The sequence below is a fragment of the Nannospalax galili genome, unplaced genomic scaffold (assembly GCF_000622305.1).
Source record: "Nannospalax galili isolate Female #2095 unplaced genomic scaffold, S.galili_v1.0 scaffold1119, whole genome shotgun sequence".
Classification (NCBI taxonomy): domain Eukaryota; kingdom Metazoa; phylum Chordata; class Mammalia; order Rodentia; family Spalacidae; genus Nannospalax; species Nannospalax galili.
In genome coordinates, this window is record NW_008343597.1 from 2,001,263 (window position 1) to 2,021,771 (window position 20,509).

A 20,509-nucleotide genomic window follows, 5' to 3' on the forward strand; every position below is an offset into this window, starting at 1 on the left:
CAGGCTGGCCACAATTTCACAGATATCCACCTGCCTTTGCCTCCTGAAAGCTGGGATTAAAGGCATGTGCCACTATGCCTAGGCAAGTTATTTTTTTAATGTGTTTTATTTAAAATTTTAAAAAATTATGAATGTATACCTGTGTGAGTTTATATGCACTGTGTGTAGAGGTACCCTCAGAGGCCAGAGGACTGGATCCTCTGAAACTGGAGCTACTGGTGGTTGTGGGCTGCCTGATGTGGCTGCTAAGAACGGAAACAGGGTCCTCTGCAAGAACACTAAGTACTTTTAACCTCTGAGTCATCTCTCTAGCCTTGAGATTTTATTTTCAATTGTGGGTATTGTATGTGTGTGTTCATGAGTGCAGGTGCTCACAGAAGCCAGAGGTGTCAGTTACAAGGATACTGTGAACCAAATCTGGGTCCTCTGGAAGAGGAAGCAAGCACTTTTCACTGCTGAACCTTATCTCCAGCACAAAGTGAGAGTTTTACAAGACGGCAGTTGAATGTGCCATGGAGACACAGAATGGGGACTTCTAGTCTCGGGGGTCAGGACAGGCTTGCCTGTATAAGGAATACCTGAGCTGAGATCCAGAGGTTGAGAAGGACTTAGGGGAGCAGTGGTTGTGAAGGCCACTGTTCTAGGTAGACAGGGTACTGACTGGGGAGAGGGGAGCACAGCTCTGCCTAATTCTCCCATGGTCTAGGGTTTAACCCCCCTGTGCTCTGGCCTAATTTGTCTTCCATTGTGAGTAGGCTGTTGGAGGTGGTCCATGCTGGCCTGGGCTCTGAAGATAAACTACTTGAGGAAGGGAGTGGCATGGAGGAAGGCACCTCTTAGGCTCCATTCTCTTTCTTGGGTACCACATGGACTCAGTAAGGCTGTCAGTCAGTGCTCTTGTTAGATTAATATTAATATCACCACCAGCAGCCATTTTTACTTATTTCTTTATTAATATAGAAAAACAGCCCAAGCGGCTGGATCAGGAATACAAAGCACCAGGAATTAACACTACTCTGGTAGAAGGGTGGCTTTATAAAAGTGAAGGAGCAGGCAGGAGCTGCCATGCTTCTGGGGCCAGGCCCAGCCTATTGCCCAGAACCTTGGAGCAGTACCCGGAGTGAGCCCATGGGAGGGGCTGGCAGGTAATTTTGAAGCAGGGTAAGCTGGAGACGGTGGTGACAGATGGCAGACATAGATGGTCGGGCAGTGAGAAGCATTCTGTGGCTGATGAGGACAGAGATGGCTGGCTTGAGGTTCCCCAATGGGCCATGGGCAGGGGCTCTCAGTGGACCTTAGCTCTGGAGCCACATAGAAAATGCTGCAGATACTTGTGGGCTTGGTGAATCCAGACATGACTCTGGCACTGAAGGGCCTTTCCCCATCTTCGCCAGGAGCTACCTTTGCTCTATACAACATGTGGGGCTTTAGGGCCCAAGGCACAGAAGAGGCTCAGAGGCCTTGAAGTGGGTAGAAGATGGGGAAAGGAACGTGGGTGCCCGGCTTGGGCAGCCAGGATTGAGACACAGGGCAAGATAATTGTACATCTGTTTAACAGGGCTAGAATCTGGGGCAAGGTTAGGCTTAAATCCAGATAGTAACTTGGACCAGCCCCACGGCACTCGTGCCTGCATCAAACCTTAGTGAATGAAGTTTGCAACATGTGCTGGAAGTCAACAGACCTGGGACCTAGACTTAGTTCTGTTGGAATCCTCTCACAGAGCTGTGTTACCACATCCTCCCCTGATCTACTTCCTCATCTGCTAATAAGAGCTTTTGATTTGACCTTCTAGGTCATGGAAGGGGCTGTGCAGGTGAACAGAGCTCTAGGACTGGCTCTTGGTTAGGTAAATGGGAACTGATTCAACTAGCCTTAGATGGAGGTGAGGGGATGATGGAGACGGAACCTACTCCCAGACACACTCCCCAGCTAGAAAGGCTCCTGGGAGCCCTCCTCTGTCCAGAGGAAGGGAAGGCCGCCAGGGTGATAACAAGGCTCTGTGCAACCCCCTCAGAACCAGCATCTGGGTAACACTTGGCATGGAGAGAATGGGTAGCACTAGGCAACCCTTTATGTTCTTCCCCAGGATGGGGAGTTCAAGGCCTCTTGTGGATTTGGCCTCCTGCCCTCAGCATGGGACTGAAGTGATCTTTTTCTCTGCGGTCCTGTCTTGGGGAAGGCCCAAGACTCTGCCTGGCTGGCACATGTTAGTGGGTGAGGAAGGGACAGAGGTGCTGACTATGCAGACAGGGCGATGAGTGACTCTGACTTTCTCCTCTTCCTCCAGCCAGAGCAGCTCAGTCAACCGAGTTACAGATCTCTTCCACAACAGCATTGAAGATGTGTGGCTGGTCGGCATAGACGTGGTGGGACGCACCCTCAATCTCCTGTGGACAAAGGACCCACCAGGGGTGGTTCAGCCCTTTATTCCTAGTACCGGGAAGCTGTCCCAACCATCTCGTCTCCCCTCAGACTTCCTTGATGTTACCTTCCCGCTCTTCTCAGAAACAATGTTCTACTTTTTTCTGGATCTTGTACTCCTTTGAGAGACAATGTGTCAAAATCCTATTTTACTTGTTTTGGGTGGGGTACCCAATGTGCCTTTTCCTTCCCCTGAGCCCCACTGGTCATCTGCTTGTTTTGTCCAGGAAACCACAACCAGGGACTCAATGGGAAATGGCAGAGTAGGAAGGAGAGTGCTCATTGCAGTCTTGCCTTCTTGGTCTACTAGTCCCAGCTCTGGATTAGGGTGGGAACCATAGGGGAGGTAGAGCTGGGAAAGCAGCTTGTGTCCGGCTGCCGGACAGAACCTGCCTTTTAGCTGCCCTGGGCTACACAGAAGATAAGAGACTTCAACTATGTAACAGAGGGGTAAACATTTCAAATCCACTGTTCCATCTTATCTGTCTGTTTTTTTTAATCCTGATTTTGATTGCCTTTCTCGGCTCCAATGTGTCAGGACAGTTGACTGGCTGTAGCTCTCCACTACCCTTTCAAAATTCCCAGGAAATTGTAAGTTAAATGCTTAATCATCTAATTATTCATTTAACAGCCACTTTCTACTGCAACTCCCACTCCTTGGTGCCAACCTACCACGTCTCTGACGTAGGAATCCGGCCGCTGCAGCTTCACCTTTTCCCCCGTGCTCGTATCTATCCAGGTGTTGGCCCCATAGATCATGGTGATAGGCACATCTTTTCTAATTAAGTGAATTCGCTCCAACATGGGGCGCCGGGCCCAGCCGAAGGACTCCATCATGGCTTTGAATGCTGTTTCACCACTGACAGAACGAAAGAATGAGACAACAGAGAGAATAAACACCGCAGCACAAATGCCAACTTGCCGCTCTTCAGAGTTAGACTGTACTGAAGCCAGCACTGGCTCATTAAGCACTGGTGAGGTTAAGAGACGAGTGACATGCCTCAGAGCACCTTTGTGAAAACCCCACAGCATTAAGAGTTGTCCAAGAATGGAATAAGTAATTATTTATGCAACCGATATTTTCATGTTACCACTTGGCTGAAGGGGCATGGGAACTAGGCAGGTGACGCGCCTGCCCTCTTGAAGCTCACACTGCAGCTTGCATCTTTGGGAGGTAATCATATCAAAATAATCATATGATTAAGCATTTAACTTAAAATTCCTGAGGATTACGAGAGGGTGGTAGAGTACAGGGCCACAGGTCAGGGCTCAGCTGATAAGGAGAGGAAGAGAGAATTCACTTGAGGTGAACCAGGAAGAGCAAGTGCCAGAGTGGAAGGAGGCCTTCCTAAAGAGACTAAAAGAATGAAAATGGATCCGCCTTTCAAGACTGATGAAGCAGCAGCTTCTGCAAAGGGAGACGCAACAAATGCCAATTTAATCTCCCTCAGGTTGGTGCAAGGCTGGGACAGGAGCCAGCTTTCTGGACTGGCCTGCAGCCTCTACAGGAGGTAGGAGAGGCTGGGGACAAGGCCCCTTCTGTGCTCTGCCTCTTTGTGTAGTTATATTCTTGGCCTCCTTTGCACCCCAGGGGTGAATTCTGCCTAGGCCACCCTTAAGATATCACACCATGCACCATGGATTCTGGAGTCTGACAGACATGATTCAAACCCTGTCTTCTCAGCAAGTGATATAACCAGAATACATCTTAATTTTCTTACTAAAGTTTGGAGAGAATTATGTCCACTTCCTTAGGTCATGATCAAAAGAATGAAGAAATTCACAGAACTCCTAAGTTCAGGTGACGTGAAGTAGGTACCACTCAAACACTTTCTCTTTGGCCATATTTCATGTTTTCTAAAGGACTGATTTGAACCACCATAAATTTGTCAGCTATAATAAAAGGGCTTGGAGTTATAAAATTGAGTGGTATTTGGGATGAGGGAATGAGGGTTGGTTACTTGATGTCATCTTTGTTTCATCTAGGACCTGGACAAGCGGCTTAGAATGGAGGCCACTGCACAGAACTAGGTCATAGATGGAGAAAATTCTGAGGACAGTTGGGCCATGGGGCATTCAGGCATGACCTAGACTGGCAATGAGCCCATGGTGACTGGGAGGAGCCAAAGAGTAGGAAGCTAGGGGAGCCGAATTTCTATAGCGCTGTTTAACCAAGGCCCTGCTGTTCGCTTAGCTCACATGCAATGCGTTGAGACTAATGCTCACGGTATTGTTGGACGGCAGATTCCCACCATCCTGACAGCTTTGGGCTCATAGGGGTGACTTAGACAGGCTTGAAAAGAGGTGGGGCAGTGACTGTGGCTCCTGTAGCTCAGGGTGAGTTCTTCAAAAGGTGGTGCTATCATATCAGCCTCTCACAAGGCACTGCTGGGGAAGAAGATACTTTCCTGGTTCTGTTCTAGCTGTCAAAATTGCAGGTCAGCAAGCCTGCAGGGCTAGCTATGAAAGTGAGTCACCACAGACAGGAACTCCTCAAGGTCCTGGGGACCCTTCTATACTGCTAAAAGAGGTAAAGGAATGTTTTAAAATTTAGTTATTTATCTATCTATTTATTTTATGAGTATGAGCATTTTGCCTGAAGGTATGTAAGTGCCCCATGTACATGCAATGCCCACAGAAGCCAGAAGAGGGCATTGGATCCCCTAGAACTGGAGTTAGGGATGGTTGTTAGCTGCCATGTGGGTACTGGGAACTGAACCCAGGGTCCTCTGTAAGAGCAGACAGTGCTCTTCACCACTGAGCCATCTCTGTAGCCCATAGGCAAAGGAATTTTTATCTCAGTGCTAGGTTATTTCAAAGTGTACATAATTAAATTAAATGCATATTTTTTCATTGACTATGAAAATCTGGAAATATATTGTGTAGATATACCCACATTCTATACCAAGGAACTATATGAATGGAGATTCTATGAAGCAAAGTTATGTGACACATTAGGTTGAAAATAATGAGGAAATCTGGGAAGAGGATGGGCGAAGACTTCTCTTTATTTGTCTTAAAAAAAATGCTTGCCTGTAAAATCAAACCAAACCAAAATAACAGCAATGTTTCTATCACTTTCTCAGTTAAAAAGAATCTTTTAAAATGTTTCCCAAGACCATTGCTCATTCAGCCGCTGCCTATCTCTAGGGAAGGGAAATGGACAGCATGCTTAATATCCCATTACCTTCTCTCTCCCCTAGTACCTATCCCTGGGAAACTCTGGAAATGATCAAAAGTCTGCTGGTGCCTGTGTTCCCCTGAATCAAGGCTTTGTGGAAGAAGCAATGAACCATAAGACTCTGCAGCTAAAGTTTTGTCTTTAAACCATCCCCACTGAGCTGGTCCTGCGAGTCACCCTCACCTCGGGTTCTGTGCATTGCAGTGGTAGATATATTCTGATATGGTATCATCTTCAAAGAAGTCTGCAAACTTGCGCTTGAAGTCTGGCCGGAATCGCTGCACCAGCCCAGGCCCTAGAAGAGGATTAAAAACCATGATGCTGGGCATGATGATGTATACCTGTAATTCCAGCACTTAGGAGGCAGAGGTAGGACTGTTACAAATTCAAGTCAGCCAAGGCTATACAGCAAGACCCTATCTTAACCCCTCTACCAAACAACAACAAAAAACCATACAACAAAACAAAAGCCAAACAACAACAGAACTCAAACCAAAACCCACAAAGAAATATGGAATGGCCAGTGTGGGGTGGTGGTGGTGGTGAGAAACTAAACTCCTGCCTCTACATGCTTAAACAATCTTAACATTACAGGGGCAAGAAAAGTACAGAAGTCTGTTGGAAAGCAATAAATGGTTTCAAATGACGGTGTTTGATTCTTTAGGACCAAAGAATTTCAAGATGGTCTAACATTCCTGAGGAACCAGGTTATTTTCAAGTCAATGAGTCCCCGGTCTTTTCCTGCAAGGATCACAAATCTCATGAGAGTCTGTGGTTGACAGGCTTTCTTTTACAGACTGAGCTGTGTTCTTTTTCTCTTGGGGAACCTTTTGGCCTTTTCATCTTCTGAAGGTAGCAGATGAAACTGTACATTTCCCAAGAGCTCTCCTCTTTTCAGGGCAGTCACGGAATACCTTGAAAGACAACCTTAGCAACACTGACCCAGGCTCCGGGCACCGCGTTAGAACAATCTGTTCCTTTCACCTTTCTTTAAGGTATGTACGCAAGCAGTAGGGTGTCCAAAACAGACCATGAAAACTGGGCCTACTGGTCGCCTTCTCTCCTGGCAGATCTTCTGTCTGAGAGCAGTGGCTGGGGAGGTGCAGTGAGGCTAGCTATAGGCCCTGCCCTCCCTCTGGGACAGTCCTCCATGACTGCCAGCCAGCCAACCAACACAGTAGCTCTGATGGTCTACAGGAACCAGGCCAGAAGAGGAGGGAGTGGTTAGAGCCGGGCTCGCCTCTTTGGAAAAGGGCTGTAGGGAGTCTGTTGGAGCCCATGGTGCTGGGACTCTGAGATCAGTCCTCTGCCCACTTACTCTCTTGTGCCACCCGAGTCTCTTGCTAGCCCTCCTTTCTTCCAGAACTGCTTTACCTTCTTCAATGCTCATTTCCCACTTTAAAAAAAAATTATTATTTTTATTTTATGTGTATGTGTGTATTGCCGGCATGTAGGTAAGTGCACCCGTGTCATGCAACGCCCGCGGAGGACAGAAGAGACTGTCAAATCCCCTCAAACTGGAGTTACTGGACAGTTGTTAGCTGCCATGTGGGTGCTGGGATTTGAATCCAGGTCTTCTGCAAGAACATTCAGTGTTCTTAACCGCTGAGCCATCTCTCCAGCCCCATCATTTCCCACTTTTTATTCACGGTCATTTTGTTTTTCTTGAAGGGCTACAGGGATAACTTTCTTTCAGCTACTATACATATGACTACTGAACATTACTAAATAAATCTAAGCTATCAGTACAAAACAGGGGTCAGCAATCTTTTCAATAAAAGGGGTCTGCTTTTTACTTCATCCATGTAAAAAGCTCCCCAAAGGGAAGAGTGTGGAGTGTGAGGTCAGAATGCTGGCGTTACTAATGTGCGATGCACCAGGCTGCTCTCCACATCGTTCTCTTTTACACAGAGGATCTTCTGACAGCTACTTAGTGCTAGAAACCCAGAACAGAGGAAGAGGAGGTGTTTACCTGGAGTAGGGCATGGTTCAAAGGGGCCTGCCTACTACTGTGGGTTATGTTGGAGGCCGTGGTTCTGGCCTCTCTGGTTCTGGCCTCTCCTTGCTGCAGATGCTAGCAGAGTCATGGGAATGGGAACCAAGAGTGGCTAGTAGCTAGCAACTTGTCACTCAAACTCACAGGTAACAGAAGAGTTACCCCACAGTGGCTTCCATTCTTGGGGGTTGCTAATGCATAAGGCAGTCATTCTGTTCCATCTGTCCATGCGGATGAAAGGAAAATACAGCAACCACTTGAAACCTATAATAATGAGATCTGGTCCAGATGAAGTTTTATGTAACAATGCCAGGCTCAGGCCTCCTATTTATGAACAAGTGGGGATGGTGGAGACCAGGTGCACCAGGGCTGGGTGAATGGAATGGCCTTGGTTTAAGGACAGAGTTTCTTCATCTATAGGTGACTTACCCCAGGGCCCAGCCACTCGAAGAACAGCCAGTGGATTGGAACGCCCTAGGACAGATGCCACAGCCTTGACCCAGGTTGGAGGTGCACGGATCTCACTGGGATCAGTTGGTCGGAGGGGAAAACCCCATGGGTCCACCAGGATAAGGTGTTTAACTCTATATTAAAGAAGGAAAAAAAGAAAATGCAATGGATTTTCTTGGAGGTGCCGTAGCTCTTAAATTGCCTGTGAAGGAGGGAACTACCAGAAATAAATGTCATAAAGTTCCTAGCAAGGCAAAAAGGTGGCTGATGGGTGAGAAGGGCAGCTTCAAATTACCTTTCAGGGTACTTGATAGAGTAAGAAGTGGCCAGGAATCCTCCCAAACTGTGGCCCAGGAGGATCATAGTGGGAATCCCCATGGTCTCCCGCCATGTCTCTATCGAGGTCACAAACTCATCTTCAGCCCCCTCTGGATCTCTTGGGAATGTTGGCCTGGAGCTTCGCCCAAAGCCAAGCAGATCAAAGGTGTGCAGTGTGCGGCGGGTACTCAGTGAATCCATGTTGAGGATCCAGAGGCCCACACCACCCCCAAAGCCATGCACCATCACCAGAGGTGTGCGGTCCTTCTGTTCTGGGCTCACAGTCACCGTCCAGATCTTGTTCTGGTTTGGGAGGGATACGTATCGGGCCAGGAATTTGTTCTGGAGACCTGGAGAGGGAAGAATTCCAGGGTAAATCAACAATACCTCCTGCCTGGACCATCGTTCTTCATTTTTCTCTCTTCCTAAAACCTTTCCCAACCTCCCTCAGCTCTTCCCTTCTGCAACCTTCTGACCACTGACAAAAACTGTTTGGCTCACTTTGGCTTGACCCTGGCCCCCATCCATCTTTAGCCTACCTAGCCTGCTATTAGCAAGAATCCTAAATCAGGCTGGTGAGAACCACCTCACCCTTTGTATCTGGTCAAGTTCCTTAATCCCCTTTCATGTGTAAGTCCTGACCTTTCTTCAAGAATCTTGCTGAGTCACTTTAGCAAGAACTCGCCAGCCCTTGGTGTCTTTCTTTAGGGTTTCCCATCCACTGGCCCCTCACCCTGCTCCTCAGTCATAAATCCTCACTTGTCCTTGTATGGAGTACGGGGAATTGAAGCTGATTGCTCCCCAATGACAACGGTTTTATTATGTAGTCTTTCTAAAAGGCTTAATAAATCAGATTTAAAATTCTTTTTACTTATTTTTATGGGTATGAATGTTTTGCCTGCATGTATGAAAGTGCACCAGTGTTGTGCAAAAACCGCAGAGGCCAGAAAAGGGCACTGGATCCCTGGAATTGGGGTTATGGATGGTTGTTAGCTGCTATGTAGGTGCTGGAAATCGAACCCGGATCCTCTGGAAGGTCAGTCAGGGCTCTTAACCACTGAGCCATCTCCCCTGTCCCTATTTTTTTCCTTTATACTACATATACTAAAGAATTCAAGACCAAGTACAATTTGTATATCAGTTAGTCTGTGGGCAGTAAGAAAGACGGTATTATTTCTCAAGCTGGTGTGCCTAATTTCCTTTGGGTCTTTGAAGGCATATAACTCCTACACACATTGGTGCTGAATCTGTATGTACTTGGGGCTAAAAGAGATAGACCTGTGGCCTAGGCAAGTGGAGGTGGTGATGGACTGGGTTGAGCCAAGGGCTTATTCCTTTTAGGCACCAAAGTGGGGTAGAGGTTTTTGCTAGTGTGGCAGCAGTCATACAACAAAGCTTCCTGGGAGGAAGTCTGGATTCTGGATGGAGGCTTGAAAGCTGTGGCTACTTCTAGGCACAGAGAGGATAGTCCTAGCTGGTGGGCAGAGCAGGATGGGGATGACAGTATGTGCATGTGTGTGGGTATATGAAAGTCATAGGATCTTGGTGAACCAATGGCTATTGCTGCTCATGGGACATCTTTTTCTTTTCTTTTTTTTGGTATTTTTGAGACAGGGTCTCCCTGTAGCCCCAGCTGGCCTGAAACTCGCTATGTAGATCAGGTTCGCCCTGAACTCAGATATCCATGGCCTGCCTCTGCCTCCTGAGTGCTTGGGATTAAAGGCCTGCATCACCATGCTTGGCTAGGGACACCTTTTTCTAATATAGTATTGCTTATGAGAGCTGGTCTGTGTGAATCCCAAACTGCTACCTGGACAGTGGTGGGCTACAACTGGCTAGAATACAGAAAATAACAATATTAAACAACGTAGGCTTGCTGGTACTCAAGCAGGAAGGAGGGGAATTAAGGATTGCTTAACTATGTGTTTAGAAGAGAGAAAGAACAAAGAAGAGGTAGGGGAGAGGTAAAATGTGTATGTTTATGTGTGCATTAACATACATTACAGGGGGCTGGAGAGATGGCTCAGCAGTTAAGAGCACTGGTTGCTCTTGTAGAAGACCTAGGTTCAATTCCCAGCACTCACATGGCCACTAACAACCGTCCAAACTCCAGCTCCAGGGGATCCAACACTCTCTTCTGACTCCCCGGGCATTGCAGGCCATGGGTGTGCTTACATACATGCAGACAATACACTCATACACATCAAAACAATAAATATTTTTTAAAACCGACAGAATACGTAGACTTTGAGGTGAAGCTATTGGCTATGGCAGGAGCTAGCATATGGCTAGGAGAACTGAGAAGGCGCTGTCACGGAATACCAAGTTCTCTGACGGAATCTGCCCTCAAACCACCGATGTTCCTTTCCTCTAGCCCATGCACTGCTAATCAGGATATCGTGGGCTTAGTGGACACAGTCTGGGGAAGATTCCGCATCCTTTTGGACTTCTTTGAGGAGGTGAGGAGGTGGGACAGACTTACACTGGAGAATCCTGGCTTCCACATTCTTCAGCTGAGACATGGAAGTCGGGCGCCAAGTGGGCAGCCAGCTACTCAGCCAGCCTTGAGGCCTGGGACAAGACACAGAGGCACTTATTGGCAACATGGAAAAGGAGACATTGATGTTCTCAGGCTTGACAACAGTTCCAGAGTTACCAGGGTATGGGGTGTTTCCCAGTCTCAGGAAGCCTGCTCGTTCCAGCTGATAGCATCAGCAGTGTCCTGGCTGCTGGATTATACTGTTACTCTTCTTTGGAAAACGGCTGTTAGCAACAATGCCCCTTGTTTCAACAGACACCAGCACCCAAGACTTGAGTTTTTCACATTTATTATCTTACTGAAGCTTTAAAACTCCTCTTTGTCATTTGTTATTATACTCTGTGTTCAAGGAGATTAAAAACGGAGAAAAGAAAAATTTGAACAAATATTTCCATTATTTTTTGCTCCCCTGCCCCAGAACTAGCTGTTCTTTTAGGGAAGGACAAATTCCCACAGCACCTGCCTTCCTGGTCTTCCTCCAAGCCTCTGGTATGGAACACTGTCAGTGCCTGACTGGGTAATCAATCAGCAGAGCCCTGACCATGGAGATGGGGCAGGCAGGGAGCATAAGGCAGGAGATCTGGGTTCAAGTCCCACTCTTCACCAACAGGTTGCCTCTGGCCTTGTTTTTTCAGGTTGTAAAATGAATAGAAAGCTTGTCTATGTCCTCAGCTTCCAAGGAGCACAGTAAAACTGATAATTCATCCATCCTGCTTTCTCCTTCACACCCAATGACTAAGTCATTGCAAAGGACAGGTTAAAAGCACGAGCTGCGGAATGAAAAACCTCTCTTGGATCTGAATTATGAAACTATCATTGATGAGCAGACTGGCTTTGAGTGTCTAGATATGTAAGAAATCTTGTCAGGTGCCTGTCACAAATTTAGATACTCAATGAATTATAGTTTTCAGCCTATCTTTTACATCTTATCTATTATTTCTCTGTTCTCAAACTCTGCCTGGGTGAAGGTTCCAAGATAGCTGCCTGCAGGTAGATAGCAGCATAAGGCAAGGGCATCCCATGGAGGAACCATCCCCACTACCCACACTGGCACACACACTGGGCATCATTTGAAACACAGAATTTTAGATTAGGATGTTTCCCTGGAACCACCTAGTCCAGTCTCTATAGGTCAGTGAATGGATGGCCGGAGGGGTCACAAAGCAGTTAGAAAAAGGATAAGCGCTAGCATTCAGATCTGTTTCTCGGTATCTCCTCTGTGGTCCTTCTAGCCTCAGCTCCTCACGCTGGTACTTGAACTCTCTCGGTATATAACTGCATCTTACTTGTTTGAAGGGAGTCTGATCTAAATCCAGAAGGCTGGAGTTCTAATCCCAGCATGGCCGCTTACCAGCTATGTAACTGTGGCACATTACTTAGTCTTTCGGTGTCAGTTTTCTCACCTTTAAAAGGGGGGTGATAACGTTTACCTCCCTGGATTTCTATAAACACTGTGAGTTAGTGCATCCAAACACAGAATAATGTTTAGCACCGATAAACTCCCAATAAACATTATTTTTTCCCTCAGCTAAATCACTGATTTTATTTTATAAAGTAGTTACTCTCAATGAAAGTTTGAGGTTTGAAGGAAAAACCTGTGTTGGCCCATCAATGGCTTTGGTTAGATGAGAGCTGTCAGTCTCGAACAATCTAATGCTAGGGATGGACATTCAGGACGTTTTAACAGTCTACCAGCACTCCTTGTTGGACTGAAGTATGGGACCAAGACCACAGAACTCAGCCTCTCTGCATCAGAGACTGTCACAAGTCAGATAATGACACCTGAACCCCAACTGCCTACAGCAGAGCTCAGGAGAAACAGTTTCCTAAGGAAAGCTATGGAGACGCAGTGCATATACGTGGGGAGGGGGGTGTGCTTCACTGTGCCTCTTTTCTCCAAAAATGATCCAGGTAGACAGCAGGCGGTGGTGCCTGTCATACTATGTGCTCAGTACTATTGGGGAAGTTAAGGGCTGAGGTGGGAAAGTGAAGCAGGCAGTGCCAAAGCCACTTGGCCATGAACTTGGCCTGGCTGTGGTGGTGTTTTCTATCCTGATGAGAGTGAACAGAACCAGTTCTTGACCTCAGTAATCTGGAGCAAGTCTCCCAGTTCTAAGGCATTGGCACCAGCTGCTGTATCTGTGAAGCAGAGCTGAATGACCTGCACTTTTTCTGGCGCTAATGCTGAGTCCTTAGGTCACTGTAGCATCATAAATTCCTCTTAGAAAGTAACAATGTCCTGGGCAGTCCCTTCAAGCCCCGGAAGCTATTATTTACTATTGTTATAAAAAGTTAAATCATTCTCCAAGTCCAAAAGGACAAATATTAGGTCATGGGATGGCCCTGTTCCGGTGAAACCGAGGACTGGCTTGCAGCTGAGTCATTCTCCTCCAAGCAACTTTTCTCAGCTCCTGTTGGATCACGGATGGTTAGTCACATCACCCACAGGTGGTGTCCTAAACCTGATACCCCTGAGTGAGCGCAACCGCCCCCTCAATCTAATAAACGTAATTCTGAAACCACTGCATTAACAGTCTTTCTAATTAACTACAAGCACTATCAACTAGGATTGCAAGCGGAACTTGTCAAGGAGGGCGAGCGCTAAAGCAACTTGCAAACCCTTACTCCACACCAATCCCAGCGCAGTGGAGACTTCTCACGCCTTCTCCTTCACAGCCTTTCCCACCCACCATTTCGGCGGGGGCAAGTGGCGACAAAACGCCGGCTGCTGCCCCGCGCCCGAGTCCCTCCAGCTGGATGCCGGGGACGGGGAAAGGACTCGCGCATCACCACTAAATCTAACTCCCAGCACGGTGCAGGGCAATCGCCAGACAGAGAGGAAGGAGTTGGGCTGAAAGCAAGCCATCCAACGCGCTCCCCAGCCCTCCCCGGAGCCAACCTGAAACGCAAAGGGGGAGGTCTGACACTTCCTCAGCCACAGACAGTCCCGGGATCCTGGCCCAGAAAGACAGAGAGACACAGAGAAAGGGACGGGAGGAACTCACTGCTGCTCCAGATCATCAGCCATAGTAAACAAGCCCCGTCGGGTCGAGCACAGCCAGCCCATCCCTCCGCCTGACGCCGGCACCAGCTGACCCAGGAAAGCGTCGGGTAACAAAGGGGGCGGGGCCAGAGGCGGGGCGGACGCCGACCCGGCGGGCCCCAGACCGCGCCTGCTTTGCCTTCCCAGCAGGCGGAGCACTCGGGGGGCTCACAGCAGGATCCTAATCCTAATCGCACATTCGGGGAGCACTGAGGGACACAGGCAGTTTCAAAACTCAAGAGTCCCCAGGGAGCGCCGTGGGCCCCGCACCCTCCGCCCACAGTTGTAAAGTGAGAGAACTTCCCAGGCGTGCGTACATGCTTGAGCTTCTTTTAAAGCTCCGGACCCTGCCGCTCCACGGCCTTTTTAGTGCTCCTTGAATTGAGATGCTTTAGATATCTGTGGAGACCTCATTGATTGCGCCTACAAAAGGGCCTGGGAGCTTGTACCACAAGAAGATTGCCAGATTCCGAGAATACAAGAAACAGGATGCCTAAATTCGAATTTTACATAGAAAGCGATTTTAAGAATAAGTATGATCCATGCAATAATTTGGGCCATCTTGAATTACGACTCTAAACAGAGAAGACATCTGTCAAGATGGGCATTCCTTGGCTCTGGGGATGAGTCTGGCCCCAATTTAGTTTCCAAGGAAAATGTAGCTTGACCCTGGTTTTCTTCGGCTTGGAAGACCTCACCTCCCACACAAGGGGCAGTTGAAGGACTAACCAACAAGGCTGGGCCTGCTTTATGTATGTGGGTGTGGGATGTGGGAGGCAGAGTGCTAACCCAGAGGCCTGAGCACGTTTTGGGCTGGCTCAGCAGAGTAGTCAAATCTTGAATGTGGCTGCAGAATCACTTGACGGGCTTTGACATCCCTGGAGCTGTTGTTGGTTTTAGATTATCCCCTTGGTTAGGTTAAAACCACACTTCTGGGCAGAAAAATTTATCGAAGTATTTTTCCTTCCTTCCTTCCTTCCTTCCTTCCTTCCTTCCTTCCTTCCTTTTTTGACTTATTTGTTATGTGTATGAGTGCTATGCTTGCATGTGTGTAAGTGCGCCTATGCTGTGCAGTGCCCTCAGAGGGCAGAAGAAGACATTGGATACCCTGGAACTGAAGTTATGGAAGATTGTATATGTTTGCAGAAATTAGGGCCTATAAATGGGGGGGCGAAGTAGCACAAACAGCAGACCTGTCCTTTCAATTCACGCTTTCGGTATGCACAGTGGTCCTAAACCTCAGTGTACATAAGAATCACGGGACGGCTGGCCCACAATTCAGATCCCCAATCCCTATCTTCAGATTCTAATTCAGCTGGTTTGATTTGAAGCTAGAAAAGTGCATTTCTGGAGGCACTGAAGATGCTGGTGCTCCATGAAACTCATTAGTTAATGAAAAGCATAGTCTGTGGTCAGAGTCTGGGTTAAGTTCAATCTTGGCTTTGCTAATTATCTGCTTCCTGCTCTTGGGCAAGTGATTTTGTGTCTCTGGCTTCCTTTCTCTGGCTTATGAGAATTAACCAAGATAATTCAAAGAAACAGTTATTACACTTGCTCCAAAAAGGTTATATCTTATTATTATTCAAAGCCAAGCATTACGTTGGGTACAAAGAATCCAATTACCAAAAAGAAGAAATAACCTGTATTAGTGGTCCATATAGACTTTCCTAGGTTGGCTTTGGAGAGCTGGCAACTAGTCAGAGCTTAGGTCAAAACATCCCTTTTGGGGCTGGAGAGATGGCTCAGCGGTTAAGAGCACTGACTGCTCTTGCAGAGGACCTGGGTTCGATTCCCAGCACCCACATGGAAGCTACAAACCATCCTTAACTCCAGTTCCAGGGGAATCCAAAGCCCTCTTCTGACTTCCATGGCATTTCACGACATGGGTGCACTCACATACATGCAGGCTATACACTCATACACATAAAAATATTTTTAAAAATCCCTTTTTCTAAAAGAGACCTCCATCACTATCATACTGCTCCTCCCCCGCCTTTTTTTTGAGATAAGGCCTCCCTATAGACCCAGCCTGGCCTGGAACTCACTATGCAGACCAGGCTTGCCTTGAACTCAGAGATTTGCCTGCCTTTGCCTCCTGAGTGCTGGGCTTAAAGGTGTGCACCACCACGCCCAGCTGTATTACCTCATTTTAATCTCCATTCATGTAACCACTGTTTGAAAGTATCTTGCCTATTTGTTTACTATTGTCTGTTTCCCTCTACTAGGGACTAGGTTTTCGGGGGAGCCTTGCCTACTTAGTTCTCTGGGGTGCTCCTGGCACTTATGGCAGGTGTGGCTCATAGATGTGGCAAGAGTAGGTGCTCAGTACCTGATAAATGGATGGATAAAAGTCTAGTAAGCAGAAGCATAAAGTTACTTCTAAAATGATGAACTGTGTGCTAAGAAGGATTTTGAGAGCTGTAATCAAAGCTGCACTATCTAGAAAATTCTGGGGTGTCTCAACAGGATAACAAAATTTCCTGCTTTTCTGAAAATTATAAAATGTAGGACTTTCTGAGGCAAGAAATGAGGTGGAACTGGTATAAGGCCTCTAAATTCTAGAACACATCTCAGGAGGTAGTGCACAGCATCTGTACTTTGTCTCCACGTGTGACAAACCAGATTTAATATAGTTGCTTGGAAGCAGGAAATTCAAATATATGGAAAATGCCTTGTGACCAAAGTTACCCTTAAGGTAGTCCCAGAACTCAGGATTGGGCTGGGATCTGCTAGAATTATACACAATGGAACCAGCTCTTGGTACCTACTATAGACAGGCCTCTGGGGAGAAAATTTATCTTTCCTTCCTTATTGTTAAGAGAAGATACATGCACACAAATGGAAGACCATATCCTCTTGTCTTCAAGATGTATTTTATGTGCTATTAATATAGTTTTGTGAATGAAAACTAATTTGTCAAACCATTTTTCCTGTGCCTGTAAGTAATCATTAAATATTCCAAAAGTAATAGGTGGAGCTGATAAGCTGATATAGCTCAGGTCTACCGGGAATAGATCATTCTTTGATTTCAAATGGGTGTTGCTAACTTTTGAATGAACTATGAACAAGGTATGAGTCTTAGACTAAACATAGGTACTGAGTAAAATAGCTTCAAAGTTCTCTGATAGAATGATAAATCAATGTGACTTAAGTTTTTTCTTTTTAAAAGATATAATTATGTGTATGTGTGGGTATGTGCATATGGATGTGAGTACCCACAGAGGCCAAAGGGGTGTCGGATTCCCTAGAGCTAGAGTTATGATGGGCGGTTGTAAACTGTCTGACGGTGGGTACAGGGAACTGAACTCAGGTCCTTTGCAAGGGCAGTAAATGATCTTAATTGCTGAGCCATCTCTCTAGCCCCTTAGTTTTAAATGAACAAAAATCGAGTGAATTTCCTTGCTTGCTCTGAGTTATTTTCAGTTTCTCAGTAGCCACCCAGCTGTTCTTCTACTGATGGGCAGACATTTCCTTCACTACAGACAGTTCTCTTCAACACTGTAGTGTTGCTTAAGCATGATGCTTTCTGTCCCGTTACAGGGAGTTCAATGATTCTTAACTCCCTTCCAAGGATAAATGATGCTCTTGTAAAGGAAAATACAGCTGATTCTTTTTTGGTGCCAGGGAAGGGACAAGACTGAAGTTTTTACGGGATACCCAAAGGACTGGGGGAGAAGGAAATCAGATGAAAGAGCCTGTAAGTGGGACAGGAGGGACTGGATGAGGGGATACAGGGTCACTGAAGACATTGGCTGCTTGACTAGGACTTTTCTCAGAAAACTTGAAACTTCAGAAATCAGACTTTGTGCTGATTGAGATTTCATTCTCCTTAAAAATTTTCTTTTTGAAAATAACCCAAGGCTGGAGGTGTAGCTCTGTGGTATAGCAAAAGGGAACACACACACACAAAAAGAAGCAGACTCTTCTTTTCCACACAGAGATCTTTACAAGAGTCTTTTTCTACTCAATTTTGGAGGATTTGTGTTTGTTTTAGTAAAGAATGCAATTTATTACTGTAGAGAGAAATGCTGTAAAATAATGGACTTGGCCCCTAATGGGAGCCCTCTTGCCCCTCCACTCTTCTTTAGTAATGAAACCTTTAAGGTCTTCTTTGACTTCCGATTTAAGTTTGGTTTGCTTTTTTCTAGATGGCTGATTTGCAGTCCTAGGACCATCTTTTTTTTTTTTTTTCTTGGTCTTTTTGAGACAGGGTCTCCCTGTAGCCCCAGCTGTCCTGGGAACTCACTATGTAGACCAGGCTGGCCTTGAACTCACAGAGATCTGCCTGCCTGTGCCTCCTGAGTGCTGGGATTAAAGGCATGCACCACCACACCTGGCAGGACTATCTTTTACATGCCCAAGAATGCTCTGAAGTTCTGTCAATGTTTAGTTATTCAAAGAAACAGGGGAAGCAGACATAGTTCTTCTTCAGAACTGTTAGTTAATAAGAGCAAACATTTTCTGAACGGTCACCACGTGCCAAGCTCTATGCCAAGTGCTTAATGATTAACATTATCTCACTCCTCATAATGTGGCAGCGATCCAGGTATTGTTATTTCCACACTATAAAAAAAGAAAATTAGAGCCAGGCATGAGGGAGGTACAAACCTGTAATCTCAGCACTTGGTAGGCAGAGGCAGGAGGATGGCAAGTTTTGAGTCCATCATAGGTTACATAGTGAATTCCAGACCAGTCTAGGCTACATAGAGAAACCATATTAAAAGAAGAGAAAATGAAATAATCATTATTAAATACTAAAGACTCAGTCTTGGATTAGGCAATTAGAAGCTGTATAGAAACACAGAACCAAAGTTCAAATTCATGTATGATTCTAGAATTTGTACTTTTATTTACTACTCTGGACATGAATTTTTACTCATACTAATGTTCTTACTCATACGGATTAAAACCAATACCAGGATTATTTCCTATTGCTAGGTTATGTAAGATCATAGCTGATCACAGGACAAGGCTTTTCTGTTATTTTAGGTAGTTCAGAAAAAATTGAGTTCATTATATTAGTATGACTTTGCAGGTCTCAGAAAAAGATGCATTCGAGGAGTGATTTTGATCTTTCTCATCTCTTCTGTTTGCTTCCTCTGGGAGTTCCTGTGGCGATGTTAATGAAGGTAGCTGACAAGGATCAAAGGCTGTGAAACATGTGGAAGAAACTGCTGGAAGGAGCAGAGGGAAGGTACAGAAACCCCTGGAGGCATTCACTCCTGAATCATAAAAAGCCCCAGCCTAGCCCATTAAGTCTGAGGTGGAAAACCTGGGAGGAAGCTACCTTCCCACTTGTGATGAGGCAGAGAGAAAAGTTAAACTGGTCAGAGGCCCTGCTGGGGCTGTCATTTCATATTGAATAGGAGCCAGTCTGCTTGTCCTTTCTCCCCTATCCCCTCACATTAACACAAGAGCTCTTAGGCTGAATTTAAGTTCTTAAAGTGGTGCAGATCTCCTTGGTTTTGAATCTGAATTTACCTCTTCTAACAGACTGCAAAGCTTCCTAAGGGCGTGGATGATTTTTCCAGTTTGTTTGCTGATGCTGTGTTCCAGTCTAAATGCAAATAACAAGCGACACTAAGGGAATGCTGTTTACTTGTTTTAGACATTTTGCTCATGTACCTAAGTAGGGCAGTTACTCAAACGCTGAAATAAAGTACCTGCTTATGTGCGAGAAGACTTAGATTCTGGTGACATTATAAGAGCGGTGACAGCCAGAACTTAATTTTTTTCTGAAGTTAAAACGCTAAAAACAGTTAACTGCACTTGATAAAATACAAAACCTCAAACCTTCACTTCAGTCTACAAAATGATTTGGAGAGGGTAAGGCTGAACCTGCAGGGGTTTCTGCTCTGACATCGGGGGCTATTACAACAGGTTTAAGACGCCTGATGGCTGCACAAGTGAGTTTCCTCAACTACCTCCTCTTTGAAGGCTGTGACTGTATTTGATTGACCTGAAATCCCTACCGCTTAAAGCCAGAGTTCTTGGCCCTCCTTGGTATCAAATAAACGTTTGTCGAATGAATGAATACCTGAGGAGGACTTAGGTTCTTCTGCAGGGTCAGATCCGGACTTCAAATTCCCGGTCCGGTAGAGGTTAGCCCCTCCCTCCCCCTGCTGTATAAGCTGGAGCTAGCCCAGAGCTCGGCATAGCTCGCACTGGGGAGGAACCGCTCTAACGCTCAGTGGTCTGCAGCCAGAGCTCGAGGTCGAATCCGGCCCGGGTGGTTGAACCCGAGACCGCCGAGCTTTGTCTCTAAGCAGATTCCAACATCGAGATTCGCAGGAGGACCGAAAACAGCCGGAACTCTCCGGCAAGCTACGCGGTCCTCTACTAAACCTCTCCCTCTCTTCCGTTCCCAAATCCTGTCGCCTGAGCAACAGTGGGCGTCGCCATCCGGGAAGGCGGAAGTAAGGCGAGTACACGTCTCTCTAGCAGTAACAGAGCCCATGCGCAGACGCATTAGCTTATTTCCGGCTGTAGTTCGTGGCCTGTGGATGCCGTCTGCGTTTGCGCAGTAGTTGTGACGCGCCTCGGCCGGTATGTACGCATGC

The 20,509-nt window shown here is 46.5% G+C and overlaps 1 protein-coding gene across 1 annotated transcript; it reads right to left on the reverse strand.

Moving 5' to 3' along the window:
• Positions 1-2,298: 2,298 nt before the first annotated feature.
• Positions 2,299-14,002, reverse strand: Abhd4 (abhydrolase domain containing 4). Its single transcript, XM_008839915.3, has 7 exons — positions 13,912-14,002; positions 10,850-10,938; positions 8,345-8,717; positions 8,029-8,183; positions 5,787-5,898; positions 3,095-3,281; positions 2,299-2,388 (listed from the first exon to the last, which is right to left on the reverse strand). The coding sequence occupies exons 1-7, from the start codon at positions 13,971-13,973 to the stop codon at positions 2,299-2,301; spliced, it is 1,068 nt and encodes a 355-aa protein (XP_008838137.1). The 5' UTR covers positions 13,974-14,002.
• Positions 14,003-20,509: the final 6,507 nt, after the last annotated feature.

Coding starts and splice junctions, on each gene's coding strand:
- Abhd4 (XM_008839915.3), bottom strand. CDS start 13,973: ATGGGCTGGCTGTGCTCGACCCGACGGGGCTTGTTTACTATGGCTGAT. Junction 10,939..13,911: donor GCTGATGATCTGGAGCAGCA/GTGAGTTCCTCC, acceptor GTCTTGTCCCAG/GCCTCAAGGCTGGCTGAGTA. Junction 5,899..8,028: donor TCGAGTGGCTGGGCCCTGGG/GTAAGTCACCTA, acceptor ATCCTCTTCTAG/GGCCTGGGCTGGTGCAGCGA.